General features: G+C 34.1%; 1 protein-coding gene and 1 pseudogene across 1 annotated transcript; both read right to left on the bottom strand.

The window, feature by feature from the left end:
• Positions 1-223: 223 nt before the first annotated feature.
• Positions 224-2,917, bottom strand: LOC114184479 (uncharacterized). The gene is made up of 11 exons (XM_028071787.2): positions 2,759-2,917; positions 2,440-2,623; positions 2,176-2,272; positions 1,955-2,076; positions 1,797-1,881; positions 1,580-1,652; positions 1,334-1,488; positions 1,123-1,243; positions 742-921; positions 580-657; positions 224-514 (listed from the first exon to the last, which is right to left on the bottom strand). The coding sequence occupies exons 1-11, from the start codon at positions 2,915-2,917 to the stop codon at positions 224-226; spliced, it is 1,545 nt and encodes a 514-aa protein (XP_027927588.2).
• A 13,375-nt stretch (positions 2,918-16,292) lies between these two features.
• On the bottom strand, positions 16,293-16,997 carry LOC146886228 (uncharacterized; annotated as a pseudogene).
• Between the last annotated feature and the right edge of the window lie 2,915 nt (positions 16,998-19,912).

The following is a 19,912-nucleotide window of genomic DNA, read 5'->3' as shown; positions in this document are numbered from 1 at the left end:
CTTTGATTCAGCTAGCAAATTTTGAATGTAAACATAGAGTACAAAATTAAAAACAAGCATGAAATCTATTCATAATTAAATTAAAACATAGTTGAAGTAATATTGTTTTCAAAATAATAACCTAAGACAAACACAAAATAATGGTCATGAGTACAAATACATAACAACAACAAATGTTTTTCAAAAAATAACATAATAAACATAAAAATCCAAATAAAGTCTATCACTTTTCAATCTTTATATTCTTCTTCAACATCTTCACTAGAATCTTCTTGTTTTCTTGAACCATAGATCGACTTTGTCTTTTAAGTGCTGGAACAGGTGGTTGAGTAGCCAAATCAAGATTGTCCAGATGAGATGATTCTTTGCGGGTTAACTCATGAATTTGAACATCAATTACATTTTTATTTTTCAAGGATTCTTCGGGAGGAACATGGCTTGATACTATATTGTTCAAATCATCACTTAGAGTCTCAACATCATTTGATTCTTCTGTGAATTTGATCAACAAATCCTAAAAAAAACAGATTAGCATATACAAAGCTTTACAAAATAAGTTAAATTGTAATCTTCAACTACCTCTGCAATGGAATCAGATGAGATTTGATTTGTTCGCTCATTTAATTTGCTTTCTTCTTCATTTGCAGAGTATAGATCCTAAAAATTGTATACAATATTAATAATAAAAAAATTAAAGAAAAATATAGGCTAACACGTCAAAAAAAATAAAAAAAATCTTACCAAAGACTTAATTTCAACATCAGAAAAGCTTTCAATTACTTTTTCATCCATGTAAACTTTTTTAACTCTGAATGATTGTTCAAATTTGCTATTATAATCATTCTTGCACTCAACTTTGAACAGATAGGTCTTATCAATTAGGACTTCAAACTCTTTAGGCAAGTCTCCAGCAACAGTGTTCTATTAAAAAAAGGATTAATATAAATGATGTAAATTAATGTAAAATAATTATTGTACAACAATAATGAGTAAAATAAGTGGAAATGAAGTACCCAATATAGAATAGGAAATAATTGATTGTGAATTCATTTGAAAATCAAACAAAACATTTAAGTTAAATGTCAACAATATAAGTAGAAATGATTAGATTAAAAACTTAACCTTGTCTTGCAAGTCAAGAATGCCAAAGCATGATTTCTTCAACATTGCACTTGCATCACGATCCAATACAACAAAAGTTGTAGAATCCGTAGCATCAATTACACAAAGTTTCAGTTTATACCTAAAAAAAACAATAAAGACATTATGAACATTATTAAGTTTTCTTAATATTATATTAATAAAATCATGTTCTGAATATTGAAAATATTACCTAGGTGTAACCTTAATGACATGCTTGTTACACTTTTCACAAAAAAACATTTTGGAATCAAGATAAACTACTTTGTTGCAGATACATGCTGTATACCACCAATCATCATGATCTAGCACATGTTTGATAGTAGCTTTTACTACAAAAGTACTTTCCTGTAAAATAAAGAATATCAAATTATGAACAAAAAATAAATGGTCATTAAATAAAAATATTTATGTGCAACATAAAGACAAATATTTGAACCTGCTTAAAATCTTTTAGACCTTCAATTGAACTCCTAGGATGCAGCTTAATGAAATCATCTTCTAAGCTAACTCTAGAAGAAGCACAAAGTTAGGTAAGAGCTTGAGAAGGAGATTCAGTACTATCCCACATCCTACGTTAAAAAAATATGTTATATTACAAAGATATACATATATCTATCTATAAACAAAGATATATGTTATGTATATATACTTACATTTTTTTCAACTTGGTTGCATCTTCACCATCATAGTTAAAAATTATCTTGGTATAGTTCATACAGTTTTGAATAGAAACTTTATCTACAAAAGAGAACATGTCAAAAAGATTTTTATTCATTAATACAACTGTAATAATTTGGTTTATGTTAGTTACCTTGGAAGGTCTTCACTTTGCAATAATGCAAAGCAATGACAACATGTTGATCCTCTCCAGAGGCTAGAAATGCATTTAACATATCAACATATTGACCAAATAAAGTACACTCCAGTTGCAAACTATTGAATGTTAAAAATCACATAAAAAGAGAAGCAGATGAAATACATGAACAAAAATAAAAAAACAATAAAGAAGAAAAACAAATGAAATCCGCTTACCCATCATCTTCAATAAGGATGACATTCATTTTGGTTTTCTTACTAGCTTTCTCTAGCTCCCTCTCTGTTCCAACACCAGTAAACATCCCAATGACATCTACAGAAAGAGGAAAAAGAAAGAAAAAAAATTAACAAAAATTTATACAAAAAAATGAAGAAAAATAAGTAAAACATACTTACTAACTAAGTAATCTGTGTCAAAACCAACAACTATGATTGTTGAAAAAGGGGTGTATGAAGTTGTAGTTTTCGGAACTAAGGTACTTTGCACCATATTGACCTTGGTTCCAAATTGGAAGTTGATCTTATAGGCGTGTTTTGTGGTTCTATAAGAACCACCATTACATGAAACACTAAAAGATTGGATGGTGTAAACCTTATCCTCTTTGATTTCAGACTGGAATTTGTATATCAATGTGACTCTAACAGATGCATGGATTAGTACACCCTGAAAAAACAGATTCATAAATGAAAAAATAGAAGCAGATTTAAACTTACAACAACATATTTAAACTTTTGTGTAAAAATAAAAAATTTAGGAAAAGTCAAAAAATAAAAGGCGTTTATAGTTTAAGGAAGATACCTCTTGGTCTTGAAGAACAATTTCCACGGAAAATGGAGTTTTTCCTTTTGTGTAATCTTCAACAAACCATAACCTTACAACTCTTGCAAGGATATTCCAACTCTCCTTCTCAGGGTTGAGTTCTTGTAAAGAGTGAATGTGTTTTTGGATAACAGACATGGTTGAAGGAATAAGGGAAATGAGGGAAATTAGAGTATAGTAAGGAATGAAGAAAGGTATGCAGAAATGTATTTGTAGAAAACATAAAAACATAAAATAAAAAGATTGGAAGATCATAAATACAAAACAACACCATACGCATGCTCTGGTTTTCATTTCACAAATTTAGAAACAATCGGCAAAAGCAAAAGCAGATTTTGACATGAGTAAAGATATTTACTGAAACAACACGCAGATTGTGGTTTAGGTTAAACAAATGGAGTAAAAATTGGGAAAAGTAACTGACAAAAATACGAAGATCACAGAAAAAACAAAAGCTATTTTTCACATGGCTCAATGTTGTGCAATAAAAGGAAAGATGGCAGAAAGCAGTACAAAAAGAAAACAAAAAGTAACTTTAAATGTTGGAAAAGGTTGACAAATCAACGAAAATAGGAAATAAAGATCTGATTTCAAATAAAGATGTAATTTGAACATTTGAAAGTAATGAAAAAAGTAAGAAAAATGTTGTAACGATAATGAAAAAGGAAAGAACTCAATTGATGTATGCATATCCAAAGACATAAGAATTAAATAAACCTGAAATGTTGGGGCTTCTTTTAAGTTGAGGTAGAATCAGATCAAATTTCAACAAACATTAAGAATAAAAGGTCAAATTACATCTGGCTAATATTATAAAGGAACTATCTCATGTAATTGAAAACAATAAAATATGCAATAGGTCAATAAAAATAAATTTTGAAACGGTAGTATGGACTTTCTTTGAATCAACAATAAAACAATAAAAAAAATATGTTAAAGGGATTACATTATATCAATATTATTGAGTTACATTTAAAAGTTAGTTACCATTACAAACTACTCCTTGGTCTCTGCTTACATGAATGCAATATTCATAACTAATCAACAACATATTTGCTTATGACTTCAGATGGCAACAGTTTCTGCATTCCAACAAAATTATACCTCAAATCTTGGCGTGTCTTGAAAGTTAAGGTGAATGGAAAGTAAGAGAAAATATAAAAAAGATTAAGAATAAAAAAAGATTAAGAAGTGAAGCAACTTTCTCAGTTAATAGAAACCAATAAAACATGCAATAGGCCACAAAAATATATTTTTAAAACTGTACTATGGAAGATCTTTGAATGAACGATACAACAACAAAAGAAATCAATACAACAAATTCATAAATAATTCATAAAGAATCAACAACAAATAATCTTATGACATAAGATGGCAACAATTTCTGCATTTAAAGTTGAGGGACAATAAGATCAAGCTCAAACTTCTTCATCAGACATCAGCAAATCAATAATAATGAAAGAAATATTTAATCAAAACATATGAATTAAACAATTAAACAATAAAACATATTAAAGGAATTCATTTCATTACAACATATTCTCATTAGAAGTGGAGAAAAAGAAATTTGATCAGCAACTGGAATACGTAGTGCACGTCAGGATGAAATTATCTTATTAGAGTTAATGAAGTTAGAACAAACTACATAAACCAAAAAAACAAAAACATGAGTTAGAACAACATATCAGATTGAAATGGTAGGGTTTGAGTCTACGTCCACAAAGAAGTGGAGACGGTCTTATTCAGCAGAGACATCGACAGGGTTTCAAAAAGTACAGAACCACAAAAAAAAAAACTACACAAAGAAAAACATGAGTAAGAAATGAAAAATTAGGGTTTCAAAATTAAAAGTGAAGAGATCAAAGTTATTACCCAAGAGCGATGGAGAGCGTTTGAGGCGGCGTCAGAGAGATGGGCGCACAAAAGCACAAAAACAATCTACACAAACAAAACAAACCAAAAAATGAGTTAGAAGACAAAAAAATTGATGTTAACGAAGTTGGATTCACTGAGACTAAGAACAAAAAATTAGGGTTTGAGGATCGCGTTTCAGGCGGCGTAGGGTTTGATAAGGCAGAAAGGGAGAGAGTGCGATTCCAATGGAGAGGGTTTCATGCGACACAAAAGTGGAGAGGGTTTCAGTAAAGAGAATTGTGAAGATGGTTTGACACGGCAAAAATGTTGAATGAAATTGAGAAGGAAGAGAGGTAGATCGCGTTTGTGGAGGAAGAGCGAGAGAGACCGTCTGAAGCACAAAAACCATCGACACAAACAAAACAAACCAAAAAATGAGTTAGAAGCAAAAAAATTGATGTTAACGAAGTTGGAATCAATGAGATTAAGAAAAAAAATTAGGGTTTGAGGATAGCGTTTCAGGCGGGGTCAGAGAGGTAGCTAGGGTTTGAGGAGGCAGAAAGGGGGAAAGTGTGATTCGAATGGAGAGGGTTTGAATCGAGAGAATCGTGGAGATGGTTGGACACGACAAAAAGGTCGAAGGAAGTTGAGAAGGAAGGGAGGTGGATCGCGTTTGTGGAGGAAGACCGAGAGAGACCTCTGAGGCGGCAGTAGAGAGGTGGCTAGGGTTTGAGGACGCACAAAAGTGGAGAATGCGTAAAACAGGGTAGGGTTCGAGAGAGGGAAAGTGAAGAGAGGTGGAGAATGTTATTTGGTGTCGCGTTTGTGGAGGAAGAGCAAAACAGAGCGACTGAGGTGGAGGCGGAGGTAGAGAGGTGGCTAGGGTTTGAGGAAGGAGAGAAGTGGAGAGTGCGTAAACGGCTTGAGAGAGAAAGTGAAGAGAGAGAGGAAGTGAAGAGAGAGAGGAAGTCAAGAGAGAGGAAAAACGTGAGTGTGGTGAAAAGCGAGAAAGATGCCTGAAACTTCCTAAGAAGATGACACGTGTCCAAATTACCTTAAGAGGTAAAAAAATTTAAAATTCTGAAATTGAACAAATTCTGAGAAAATTACACGTGTAATTTTTTGCTTTTTGTGATTCTTTGAATTGTATTATAAATAGATATATTTGAGAGGTTTTAGCAACTGAAAACCCAGTCCAAGTCCTATATAAAGAGACCAAGGGAGAAGCAAAAAAGAAAAGAAGTCGGGACTTCAAAATTTTGGAACCCTTAGGGGGGCCTAATTTCGTTTCCTTTATCTCTCTCCATTCTTCTATTTTTATTTTACTTTCGCATTCTATGGATTGCTAACTTCTTGGGTTGATTCCATTGTAATTTCATTTTGGATTCTGAGGTTAGAATGAAATAATTTCTTTGAATCACATAAAAAATAATGATTTTAAATCTATATGTATGTTGATCATATGAGTCCAAGGGTTTGTAAATTTAATTGAGACTTTACTTTGATTTTGTTTAGAAACTTTCATGTGATTGAATGAGTTTTTACCAATAATTGAGACTTTACTTTGATTAAAGGTATTTACTCTAACAAAAATTAATCGAGACTTTACTTTGATTAATTAAGATTTTTATTTGGTGAGGAGATAAAAGAATAGACATGATTAGGCATAGTAAAATTTGATTGAGACTGTATTTGGTTGAATTTATTGTGGATAATCTAAAAGTTCTCACTTTTAATTAAGGCTGTACTTTGGTTAAAAGTGAGAAGCCAATAAATTAATTGAGACTTTACATTGATTAATTTCCATATCTACAACAATAATTAATTGAGCAATAATCTTTAGATAACTGATGATGAATCTATTTTGAGAAAGCAATGGAATCAATCTATTTTCTTTACTATTGTTTTTATTTCTTTTTATCTTTTCTATTTCTTTCTTGTTTATCTTAATCCTCCTATATTTTTATTATTTTATTTGACTAACTCTTTTGTATAGTTTTTATAAGAACTAATTTGTTAGAAATCAATTCCGTGTTCGTTTGGAGACGACTTTGGGTTACTTTACCCTTTCTATTTTGTTGACTACTATCTTAGCAATAATGACGTTGCTATAGTTTAGTAGTATTAATTTGATCGCGTCAACGACCGCGTTATCACACATCAAGAAAAAACAAAACGAGAAGTGATATTTAGAGAAAAAAAACAAAGAAATGGTGAACACAAAAGAGTCAAATAAATTTTGGATGCAGCATTATTCAAAGATCTTTGTTCCAAAATACCATCACATCTTTTTTGAGTTTTTTACTATCAACATTTGCTTTCATACCCTTAGCCTTGGCCATGATACAAGCCTAATAAAGCCCACACAAATCCAAGATTGATGGTCATTACCTTTCAAAAAAAATTTATTTAGGGAAATCATTTTGACGTGCCGAAAGGTTTGTCCAAATTAAAAAAAAAAAGGAAAGAGAAAAAAGGAAAAAATAAAAATTGAAAAATATGTTTTGAGATTTGCTTTTATTGACTCAGATAGTTTTTTTATTCACATGTATCAAAAGCTCCATAAAATAAGCATGCTTAATCGGTTAGATAAGGGGCATCCTCCATCGTTGTTTCATTCTCACCTTCTTCATGAATTTCATCCTCATTTCCTACCATATCCTCCATTCTCAGCCTAAACCTTGTCTACCCTTTGTATGCAATGTCCAACCTTTTTCTTTAAAATCCAAACTGGGGAAGTTGCGTCATTTTACCATTTGTATGACCATTCATTTATCCGAAGAAAGGGCAATTTCACCTTAATTATCATGGTCACACTAGGGGCAACGTCTAAAGTCCCCACCACATTTCAACCTCTTCATGCCTTACCATAATTGGGGCGGGCCAAACACAATTTATGCGTTAATCTAGGTCCTCAAATTAGGGAAGCTTTTAAAGTCCTCATCGTTTTTCAACCTCTTCACAAATGGGACAGTGTGTCAATCCAAATCCTCAAATTAGGAAAACTTTTTAAGCCCTCATCATTTTTCAACCTCTTCATTCCTTCTCATGACTAGGGCAGTATGTCAATCCAGATCCTCAAATCAGGGAAACCTTTGAAGTCCCTTTCATTATTACTTTTGGAAAAAATTATCATTTTGAAAACCACATCAACTTTGCATGTTTAATTAAAGGTACCTCCCTTGGGCAGGCAGTGTACGGTGCTAACACCTTCTCTACGCGTAATCGACTTATAGCCCCAAAAATCTAGTTTTTCGTAGGCTTGCTTTATCTTTGGGGTTTTCCATAGTTTTCTAGAAATAACTATGGTGGCGAATCATAATCTCGTTTCTTTTTTGGTTCGCTGTCCTATCGCGATTTCGGTTGCGACACCCAAATTTCTAGTCTTCAAAAAGTGGCACTGAAAAAGCCACTAATTTTGCGGGAAAAGACACTTATTGGTTGCGGTAATTGACATTTCTGAATCAACTCAATTTCAGTCTTGGAAGTTTCAAACGTGGTCAAAGGTGGATCCAATTTAACTAAACCATTTCTTCAATTCATGGAAAATGCAAAGTCACATAAGCCAAATAAACAAACTCTTAAAAACTCTACTTTGTCTTGTTCAAAAAGTGGTAACGAAAAAGCCACTTATTTCTGCTGGAAAAGACACTTATTGGTTGCGGTAATTCACATTTATGAATCAACACAATTTCAGCCTTGCAATTCTCAAATGTGGTCAAAGGTTGATTCCATTGAACTAAATCATTACTTCAATTCATGGAAAGTACAAAGTCACATAAACAAAATAAACAAACTCTCAAAAAATAACTCTATTATAGTGGTCACAATAAAGCCAGTTATTTATGCTATAAAAGGCAATTATTGGTTACGGTAATTTTTATTTCTGAATCAACACAATTTCAGTCTTGCAATTTTCAAACGTGGTTAACGGTTGATTCTATTAAAGTAAACCATTACTTCAACTAATGGAAAGTACAAAGTGAGTTAAAAAAAATAAACAAAGTCTCAATAAACAACCATGGTTTCCAATGTTCAAAAAAGGGTAATGAAAAAACTAGTTATTTCTACTAGAAAAAGGCATTTATTGGTTGCGGTAATTGTCATTTCTGAATCAACACAATTTCAGTCTTGCAATTTTCAAAGGTTGATTCTATTCAAGTAAACTATTACTTCAACAAATGGAAAGTACAAAGTGAAATAAAAGTAATATACAAAGTCTCAATAAACAATCCTAGTTTCCAGTGCTCAAAAAATGGTAACAAAAAAGCCATTTATTTAAGTTGGAAAAGGAACTTATTGGTTGCCGTAATTGTGATTTTCCAATCACCGACAACGAACCACGCAAAATGAACGTAGAACGTTTACGTCTTCTTCCAACGTGCTGATCAAACTACTACAAAAAAAAACAATGCACAAGCAAAAAGGGTTTCGCTCGCTTTGCCCTCCTTTCAACAACCAAACCGTGAAACCATGTGCCACACCACGATGCCCAGCGCGACGATGATTGCTTCGGAGAAGACAGAAGACGAACCCACAACTTTTCGTGTGAACAAGTTGGCTACACAGGTTTCAAACGACAACCGCTTAAAGGTTGGGAACCTCTTTGCTCGCTTTCACTTCAATGGTGACACTTCAAGTTCTGAAAAAAAAAAAACACTTCACCGTTGCTTAACACTCACCGAAGACAAAATAGAGGCTGATAAAGGATTATCAATGGTGAAAAGTTGTTTAAGAAAATTCAAGGAAATCCCCATTGGACATTAAGATAGCAAGCTATCTAGATGTGAAGGTTCCTTTCCAAGAGTTCAATAGAAGAAAAGGATGGATTGGAGTTCTTAACAGCAAAAATAGCAATATAAACACAAAACGAATATGCAATGAAATAAGAAGAACAAATTAAAATGGAAGAAAAGAGAGTAATGGTTATGGAAGTGGAGCACGCCACTCTTAGAGGGGGCAAAGCGAAACCAAGCTCTAGAGAGATAAGTGTATGGTGTTGCCACTTGCATAACCAAGATAAGGCAAGAGTTCTTCCACACCTTGGAAGGAGGGCTAGCTCACGGATATGGTGGTTGAAACAAGAGTGTTTTTTATGAGTGCATATTTTTGCCCTCATTTAATATTTAATTGAATTTGTGTGCTTAAAGATCGATTTAATTGGGATTTCCTATAATTGGGTTTATTGAGCATGAGATACAAAAACATGTTAAAAATAGCTTTTGAGTTGCATAAATGTTCTTTGGATATTTTGAGGTGTGTTAGTGCAGCTGTAGCTAAGTTGAGCTCATGGAGGTGTGGAAATAAATTGATTAAAGCTTCATGACACCTTAAAGATAAATCCAAGAATAAGAATTGGACCAAGAAGAAGAATAAGACGGCAAGAAAAGCTTGAAAAACTGAAGAAGTTTGGCTAAACCAAGAAGAGAGGAACAAAAAAATTGGACCTTGCAGTTTTCTTTATCTTTATGATAGAAGATAATTTGGGAAAAATATATTTTTAGATATTCTATTTGATATTTTTAAATAATTATCTTATTTAATTATATCATAAAATATTAAAAGATAATAACTACCAAATCTTTTTAAATATGACAAGGTCTTCTAGAATCTTTTTAGTTCCACAATAAACAAATATATGTTGAAGATATTGGATTATTTAGAAGATAATTTAAGGAGATTGCAAAGGGTTGTTTTGGAAAATTAATACAAATACTAATTGGTGATAATTTATCATATATTTTTAATTTATTAATTAATTTAATTATATTAGATATTGATATTATCTTTCAATTATATTTGTCAAATAGTTTATATCTCTCCAAATATTTTTAAATATTTATCTTTATCTTTATTTTAAAAGATATTTGAGAGATTTTAGCAACAAAAAAGCCCAGTCAAATTCCTATATAAAGAGACCAAGGGAGAAGCAGAAAGGACAAGCTCGACACTTCGGAATTTAGGAACCCTTAGGGGGGCCTAATTTCTTTCTCTCTCTATTCTTCTCTTTATTTTTATTTTACTTTTGCATTCTATGGATTGCTAAACTTCTTGGGTTGATTCCATTGTAATTTTATTATGGATTCTCAGGTTAGAATAAAATAATTTCTTTGTTCTTTTTATTATTGTTGAGGTTTTCATTTATCTATGTCTTTTATCTTTGAATCACGTAAGAAGTAATGATTTAAATCTATATGCATGTTGATCATATGAGTCCAAGGGTTTTTAAATTGAATTGAGACTTTATTTTGATTTTATTTAGAAACTTTCATGTGATTAAATGAGTTTTTACCAATAATTGAGACTTTACTTTGGTTGAAGGTATTTACTCTAACTACAGTTAATTGAGACTTTACTTTAATTAATTAAGCTTTTTATTTGGTGAGGAGATAAAAGAATAGATATGATTAGGCATAGTAAAATTCGATTGAGACTGTACTTTGGTTGAATTTATTGTGGATAATCTAAAAGTTCTCACTTTTAATTGAGACTGTACTTTGGTTAAAAGTGAGAATGCCAAACAAATTAATTGAGACTTTACATTGATTAATTTGTAAATCTACAACAATAATTAATTGAGCAATAATCTTTAGATAACCAATGATGAATCTATTTTGAAAAAACAATGGAATCAATCTATTTTCTTTATTATTATTTTTATCTCTTTTTATCTTTTAAATTTTAATTCTATCTTTGTTTATCTTAATCCCCTATATAATTTTTTTTCTTTGACTAACTCTTTTGTATAGTTTTATAAGAACTAATTTGTTAAAAATCAATTTTGTGTTCGTTGGGAGATGACTTAGAGTTACTTTACCTTTTCTATTTTCTTGACTACTATCTTAGCAATACTGAAGTTGTTGTAGTTTAGTTGTATTAATTTGATCGCGTCAACAACAACGTCATCAGTTTTGATTCAAAATGTTCAACCCTTTTACACTTGGTAGAGCTCCCCTTAAATAGATAGTCTTAGGGGTCTCTAAGCAAAACACAAAAGTTGTAAAGGGCTATCTAGAAAAGTGAGAGAAACCCTAATTCTAGAAGCATCTTCAAGCTTAGCACAAAATGGCTTGGTGGTGTGTCTCCCCATGTAGACTCTCGGCCATGGGTGGAGAAAGGGACAAATGTAGCCTCCAAAACAAGCAAATGAGCATAGACAAAAGGTACAATGTCTACTTTTGCTTTATGCTTTATGCTTTTGCTTTACTCTCTCTTCCATATCATCCATGCCCTCTAATCATCATGTGTCACCTCTCATGCTTGTCTCTACAAAATTAACCTACAAAACAACTTAAACAAGGATTAGCATGTTGGATTATGTTTAATTAATTTTGGTCAATGAGTCAACCATAATCAAAGGTCAACAAGTCAACAAAAATTAAGTCAACTAAGTCAACTTAGGTAAATCATGAAATTAAGATGGAAAATAAAGAAAGAGACATAGAAGAAGGATCCTCCCCTTTAGTCATGCTTCTAGTATTTCTCCTTGGGGGAGTCTCCATGGTTCTTTGAGTGGTCAATCCTTCATCATCTTCTCCTTCTTGGAGATAATTCCACCACGAATTCTTAAACCCTATGTCAAAAGGAGAAAGATCACAAACATTGAATGAGTTACTTATGTTATAACTAGGAGGTAAGTCTAACTCATAAGCATTGTTGTTGATTCTCCTAATGACTTAAAATGGGCCATCTCCTCTAGGGAGAAGTTTGGATTTTCTTTGATTAGGAAATCTTTCCTTTCTCAAATGAAGCCAAACCCAATCTCCTTCCTTGAAGACTACTTCCTTCCTCCCTTTGTTTCCCACTTATTGGTGTTTCTTCAACCTTTTTGCAATTATTTCCTTGACTTGTGTATGCAAGTCTTGGATCATTTTGGATTTGGCTTGGCCATCACTTTGGGGGTGACAAGTTGTAGAAAATAGAAGTTTGGTTCCAAGTTTTTCCCATAGTGTCCTCCAAAAGTGGCTTAAGAAATTTTTGTCCCTATCACTAACAATGGTCCTAGAGATGCTATGAAGTCTTACTACTTCCTTGAAGAAGAGATTTGCAATATAGGTTGCATCATTAACCTTGTGGCATGGAATAAAATGGGCTATCTTTGAAAATCTACCCACTACCACTAATCCCTACCCTTCTTTGTCCTTGGAAGCCCTAAGACAAAATTCATTGAAATATCAACCTAAGGCATAAAAGGGATGGGTAAGGGAGTGTAAAGACCATGAGGTTGGACCTTGGATTTGGCTTTCATGCATGCAATGCTTGTCTACATGTTTTCTCATGTGTGGCCAATAAAAATGTTCTTTCAAGACTTCCAAAGTCTTGTTAGGCCCAAAATTCCCATTAATCCTCCCTCACGCGCCTCCCTAATAAGAGAAGTCCTTAAGGACCCTTGGGGAATGCAAAGTCTCTTACCTTTGAAAAGATAGTGATTGATGAGGTAAAAGTCTTTTTAAGCTCCAAGGTTGCACTCACTAAGGATGGAAGAGAAGTCATTATCATCTTCATATAATTCCTTAATGTGATCAAAGCTAAGGAATTTTGTTTTAAGTATAGAGAGAAGGGTGTGCCTTCTTGAGAGTGCATTCGCCATAATGTTGGCCTTCCCTTGCTTATGTTTGATTACATATGGGAATTGTTCAAGAAATTCTACCTTCCTTGCATGCCTCCTGTTTAGCTTGCCTTGACTTTTCAAAAATTTTAACGATTCATGATCACGGATCACAAGTTCCTTGGAAAGGAGGTAGTGTTGCCAAGTTTGCAAAGTCCTCACAAGAGTATAGAGTTCTTTGTCATAGGTGGAGTAGTTGAGATGACTCCTTTTGAGCTTCTCACTACACTACAAAAAAATAGGTATTATCGACGGTCGTGATCCGTCGATAACAACAAATATCTGTCGGTAATCTAATTTTTTCGATGGATTTCTGATAGGCTGAAATTTGTTAGTAAAAGGGTCGTAACTAATATTTACCAACGGATAATGTCCTTCGGTAATTACAGACGGTATTATCCGTCGGTAATTTTTTACGGCTTGCATCCGTCAAAAATTACCGACGACATGATTTGTCGATAATTATCGATGGATAATGTCGTCAGTAATTACCGAAGGACATTATCCGTCGAAAATTACATGAGTTTGGCGCAACATTTTTTGATATATTTTGCGATGGAATAACCCGTCAATAATTTCATTATCATTTTCAAGTGCATTTTGTATTCGCACAGCTCATAAAATTTATCAAACCTGCAATCTCACAAATACAATCAGACTTCTCAATCTTATAATTATCTCTAGCCAATCCAAACAGGTATCTTATACATACATCACACACATGAATATTCTAAGAGTCTGCATATAAAATTGAAATAAAGGTAAACATCTATCAATCACAATCTCATAGGTTATGTTTAACTAATGTAAAAGCAGACATAAGTAACAAACTCAATATAGAAAAAATTCCTAATAATCTATATAATCATTTGAATGATTTTCTTTTGTAGGGTCTTCTTGTTGCTCAGTGTGTGGCTGGACTGCGGTGGACTGGATTGGAGTGGGTTGGACTGGAGTGGGTTGGACTGGAGCGGACTAGACTGGAGCGGACTGGACTGGAGTGGGTTGGACTGTAGTGGGTTTTTTTAGGGTGATATTGAGCTGGACTGTTGTTGTTGAAGACGGGTGTGGGCATCAAGAGGTAGAAAGACCATGACTAGATTTTGGAAGCTTTGAAACTGACTTCTTAAATTTTCATAAGCCTGATCACGTTCTTCTAGTCATTGCGTGAGTCGGTTCACGACCTCCTTAGCACTGCTGGAAGAAGATGCTTGTTGTTTATGGATACCTCTTCCAGTAGTGTAACCTTTGCCAAGTTCTCTAGTGCAATAAAGTATTTCTTTATTTTTTTCGCTGACAACGTCAACCCAGCACTATGTCCTAATGACGTCTTCCTTATCAGCATCATCATTATGCTCTGACACATCAGCATAGGACCCTTGCTCAGATCTGACCTGTGAGAGTCTAGTTGAAAATTCTTCCTATTAAAGAGAACAATGACAAATTAGTTAAATAAAGTACAACATTTAAGTTTAAAGGAAATAATAAATAGTAAAAGGATTTCCTTGGATGTGTTCTTCGAGAGCTTTCATCAACAAACTGGCCAAATCCCTTACAAAGATGAGTTTGGTAAAATACCTCATCAATATATGCCTCTCGCCCCAACTCTTTTGCCTTTAACAAAATAAAGGATTATATATATACATCGGTTTTAAAAGAAGTAAATTATATCATTATATGAAAATAAAAAGAATTAAGGTTTATACCATACGAAGGGCATGCTCATGAATGGTAATGGAACCACTTGTGTGTAGGGTCCCATCCTTTTCTGAAGCTCTATTCCTCTAGGCTGTAATACATTTATTGCGATAAGAAGGATAATTCCAATGTTCTACCAATTGATTCCAGATATGGTCCCCAATCCAATAAGGGCGCTCTCTTGCAATCTGGGCATCTTTAAACATCTCAGATAGCCTATGAGATGCTCTGGTGTGGAATTTTTTTTTTAATTTCACCTTCGTGCTCATGTCTCCACTGAACCGACCTTTGTAAAAATAAATCAAGTACATATGATCTTGACAACACAATATGCATGGTATTTAAAGTCTAATAGTAGTGAAAATCTATTTTTGATTTGAAATACATATATAAATACGGAATGAAAATAAGTTTTATGACGTTTTACCTTAAATCGTTGCCAGAAAGGTTCTTTCTCTTCTAGAGGTATAGCTCCCCATGATAGCCAAGGCAAAAGGAACTATTGCTTAATAGATCTTGTGATGGCCTAAGAAGCAACTCTAGAAGAAATAAACCTAAATTTAAATGCATAAAAGTCATCAAAAAGAAGGCAAGTCAAATAACAAGTCATGGCATACAAATTAGTATTTAATACAATTGGATATTACCCTCGATTAAAAAGCTTAATCATCGGTCGCTCATGGAGAGGAGGGTCAACATCATTAGCAACTGAATCAGGAGCATCTGCTGTAGGAGCAACATCAGGAGAGGAATTAGAGGATGAGGAAGGTCTACACGAAGAGTGAACCACGATAGGGGATGGTCCTTGATGGGAAGGTTGTGGTGTGGAGGTAGGTGGTGCGGGAACCACAATAGGGTGTGGCCTAGGTACCACGATAGGGTCTAGTATGGGTACCACAATAGGGTGTGGTGTAGGAATCATAGAAGGGTATGGTGGCAGAATGGATGTAGATGGTGTGGTGTGGGTACCCCAGCAGGGTGTGGTGTGGGTACCCCAGCAAGTAATGGTGCCTGAATGGGCGCACTCTGTGGTATTTGGCCAAGAACCCTTATGATATACCCTGGTGGCTGTCTTCTTGGCTTTGTCTTCTTCTTACCTTTATCGGAACCAGATGGACGTCTAGGTGACATTGCAACAATCAAACTATATAAAACCACAAAATTGAACATCAAATATCAGCAAGATAGTTATTTTACAGTTTAAAATGACAAGTGTTATTTCACATTACCAACCACAAAATAATACTTTTATAAGTGATATATTTAAAGTTTGCCAAAACATAATTAATGAATCTTTTACATAAATTTAACAATTACAACAACCACAACAACATCTCACAACAACTAAATAATTCAATCATTGTCGTCATCCTCCTCCTCATCATTTTTGTCATGATCGTCATACTCGTCATCATCATCATCATCATCATCTTCTTCTTCTTCTTCTTGGTTGTCTTCATCTTCTTCGTCTTTTTCTTCTTCTTCATCTTCTTCTTGTATTTCTCCTTCCAATTCTTCAGGAGCACCATCAAAGTCATGTAATGTAGATACACTTTCAACTTAAATTATTTCATGGTCATGTGACATTTCATCAATTTGATAGGGAATATCCTCTTCCACCTCATTTGACTCAATGCGACCCCTAGGCTTAGTTTGTATCGCAACACACCAACCACTTTTGTCAATGCTCCAAAATGATGGATATGGGACATAGGAAACTTGTCTAACATTATTTGCTGGAATGAATGGATCAAAAGGTCGGTATCTTTTACTCATTTCAAGTTCAACAATATTATACCTAGAATTCACCCCTGTACCATCTCTAGAAGGATCAAACCATTCACAATAAAAAACAACCACTTTCTTTGGAGAAGTACAACTGTTGTACTCTAGCTCAAATATTTTGTGAATTATTCCATAAAAATCATCATAACCACCCTCTGTAATGCCCTTGACGTACACACCATAGTTAATTGTCTTCTTTCCTTTAGACCATTCATTAGTGTGAAACTTGTACCCATTAACAAAGTACGTGTGCCATTCTTTTACGCATCTCATGGGCCAATTTGCCAAATCCCATAAATCTTGATTTTTAGGACTTAATGGCGCATTATAAACCTACAAATATGCAACAATAAATTGTTACATGAATTTCGATAACAACAATTTGTTTAAGAAACAGGAGCATACATACTTGATGTTTGAACCAGTAAGGAAACTCTAAGTATATTCGAGCAGAAGCAGTTCCTTCATGTACTTGGTTAGCCACAACGAATGAGCTATTAGATAAGAATACAATTAGTAAGTATATAAATTTCCTGACCATAATTCAATTTGAATGTCTTAGTGTGCTCCATGCAATGCGGACAAGCTAATCTACCATGTGTGCTCCAACCAGATAACATTCCATATGCAAAGAAGTCATTAATAGTCCACATCATACGTCCAAATACCCTTCCGCAACTTATTCAAATCATCAATCAAAGGCTCCAAATAAACATTTATGGATGCCTTCGGATTAGATAGACCTGGTATTAGACATGTTAAAAACATGAAAGGCTTTGTCATACACATCTCATGTGGAAGATTGTATGGAGTAAGAATCACAGGCCAACAAGAATATGGTGAAGATGACGCCTGGATGTATTGATGTGATCCCAACAAGGCTTATAGCTTGGGTCAACGCTTAGGCCTAAATCACGCTCAAGGCCCAATACATGGCCCACATTCACCTTCAAGCCCAAGCCCATCAAGAGGCCCAATAACAAGGAGCATGCTCAAAAAGATCCAATTAGGCTTCATTGAAGATGGCCTAAACCCACTTGGGCTTCTCACACTCTTCACATTGGCCAAAGAAGATATGAAGATTTGAAGAGGTGTATCAAAGAGCAATAGAATAGCAATAAGATTGGCCCATTGTTTAGGCCTTGCTTTCTAGAATAATAAGTCAAACAATGAGTAGTTCAATTGATAAAATTGGGCTTGACTAAGCCCAATAGGAGATTTGGCCATGAACTATCAAAAGAGCCAAGGTGGACTAAGTCAAAGTCAACACTTCTTCCTACACCTCATGGATCCAAAGCATCCAAGGGTTAGGAATGCTTCATCCTTTTCCAAGGCATCATCCAATGGCCAAGATCAAGCCTCCTTCTCCAAGCTTAATCTAAGGGCCAAGATCAAGGCCCACTCCATCCAATGGCTCTCCTTTCTCATGTGTAAATGGCTTCATATAAAAGCCAAAATTTCACTCATTTGTAGACACTCTTGAAATTTTATGCAATAGATGCAACTTGAGTTGAGAGCACTCCTCCCTCTATTGCCTTTGAGAGTCACCACTTTCTAGAGATTTCCTCTCTCTACCTCTAGCCACATTCCTTAGGCTAGCATAGATTAGGAAATCCTATCACCTCTTTCACCTTCCATTGCTTGCAAGTGCCTTCCAACTTGCTTCCATTCCTTCATCCATTTCCGCTGCCCATGGAGCTCTTCATGCACCTTTGGAGCTCCACCATAATGGTATCAAGAGCCATCAAACCATGGTCTCTCAAGGTTTGGTAAGGTTCTTTCCTAGTCTTGTGTTTCCTTCATTTTCCATCTTGTTCTCATCATCATCTTCTTCTTCTTTGTTTTTCTTTCACATTTACCGTTCATTGTCTATTATATTGTGTTTCTCCATTGATTCCATGCAACTATGAGACTACAAGAGTGTTCTACACTCTATTTGTAGATTTCCTTGCTTGCTATGGTTCACATATTTTACTAGCTTTCCTTTACATTTTAGCATAATTTTTTTGGTTCCATTGTGTTTCTTGTTATTTTTATTCGGTGATTCTTTTTTCTTTTCAATTTCCACCATTCAAGTTGTGTTCTATGTCTTGTTCATGCTTTCTTTTACATGTTTCTTCAATTTTCCACCGTTTACAATCATTTTCTGCACTTGCTTGAGTGAAACCGTGCCAAACTCCACTCCAAAACGCAATGAAGCTTCATGCTATGCGTGTGGTTGTTTGAGTCAGCTTTCCTCACTGTTTTAATGCCATTTCACCGATTGGTTTGTGCCTTAGAGTGTCCTACGATGTTCATCTTCATCTATGCTTGATTCTAGATCATACTCAAGCTCCAAATCGAATTGATTTGTCTATTGAACATCTTCCCCTTTCACTCTGCTTTTGCTTCTGTTTTCAACTTTTTTTCCACTGCACACCTTCTGTTTGAGAAGTGTCACGAGTGACTCAGTGCACCAAATTTTAAGCTGATTGTTGCTTCGAAAAGCTAAGTCATAGACGAAAATTCTCCAACAAGAATCATTCAATTATGTTGAGAATTGAATTCTATACAAATTTTTGAAGTAGAGGCAACTTTCTGCGTTTTTCAGTGCCAGTTTGCTGCTGTTTTCACTTGTGTCCTGACGCACACTTTTCTTGTGTGATTTAACTGTAACGATTCATAGCACCGAATCCCTTTCTGATTTTTGCATAATTTTCTTAACATCTAGACGAAAAAGTATCAAAAAGAATCATTCAAATATGTCCAGTACAAAAAATATGAAAAATCTTCAAAGTTAAGGCATCTGTCAGCGTTTTCTGGTGCTGTGTTTTCGGGAAAATCACTGTTTAGTGCGTTTTTGGTGTGTTTTGCTTCAGAATTTCAGTGCTCTTGCTCTATACATTTGCTTGTTTATGTGTGTATTCCATATTGCCATCCATTGCTTTCATTTGGAGTGGATTACTTCCCTCACATTGGCATACATGCAATGAATACCATAAGCATTTTATGAGCACTGCAGTTTCTGTTTTTGGTTTTTACTCTATTCTAGTTCCATTCTAGGATTCCTTTTGTTGTGCTTTCCTTTATTTCAAGCCTTAATTTCTTGCTTGTCATTGTTTTTGGCTATTCAATTCAGTCTTGTCAAATCATTTCAATGTGGTTTAGCTTTCTTAATTAGTTTTTCTTGTGTTATACATTTCAATTGG

Source organism: Vigna unguiculata, chromosome 5 (genome assembly GCF_037176805.1).
Source record: "Vigna unguiculata cultivar grain cowpea cultivar isolate G323 ecotype 2 chromosome 5, ASM3717680v1, whole genome shotgun sequence".
In the NCBI taxonomy this organism is placed as follows: domain Eukaryota; kingdom Viridiplantae; phylum Streptophyta; class Magnoliopsida; order Fabales; family Fabaceae; genus Vigna; species Vigna unguiculata.
The sequence above is the reverse complement of the archived record's forward strand: the minus strand, read 5'-3'. Positions and strand labels throughout refer to the sequence as shown.

What these genes read in the sequence shown, in the direction of transcription:
- LOC114184479 (XM_028071787.2), bottom strand. Translation starts at nt 2,917, where the DNA reads ATGTCTGTTATCCAAAAACACATTCACTCTTTACAAGAACTCAACCCT. An exon ending in CAAAGTGAAGACCTTCCAAG is followed by an intron (nt 1,882 to 1,954) that starts GTAACTAACATA and finishes TCTCTTTTGTAG; the next exon opens with ATAAAGTTTCTATTCAAAAC. An exon ending in GTCTAAAAGATTTTAAGCAG is followed by an intron (nt 1,489 to 1,579) that starts GTTCAAATATTT and finishes TTTATTTTACAG; the next exon opens with GAAAGTACTTTTGTAGTAAA.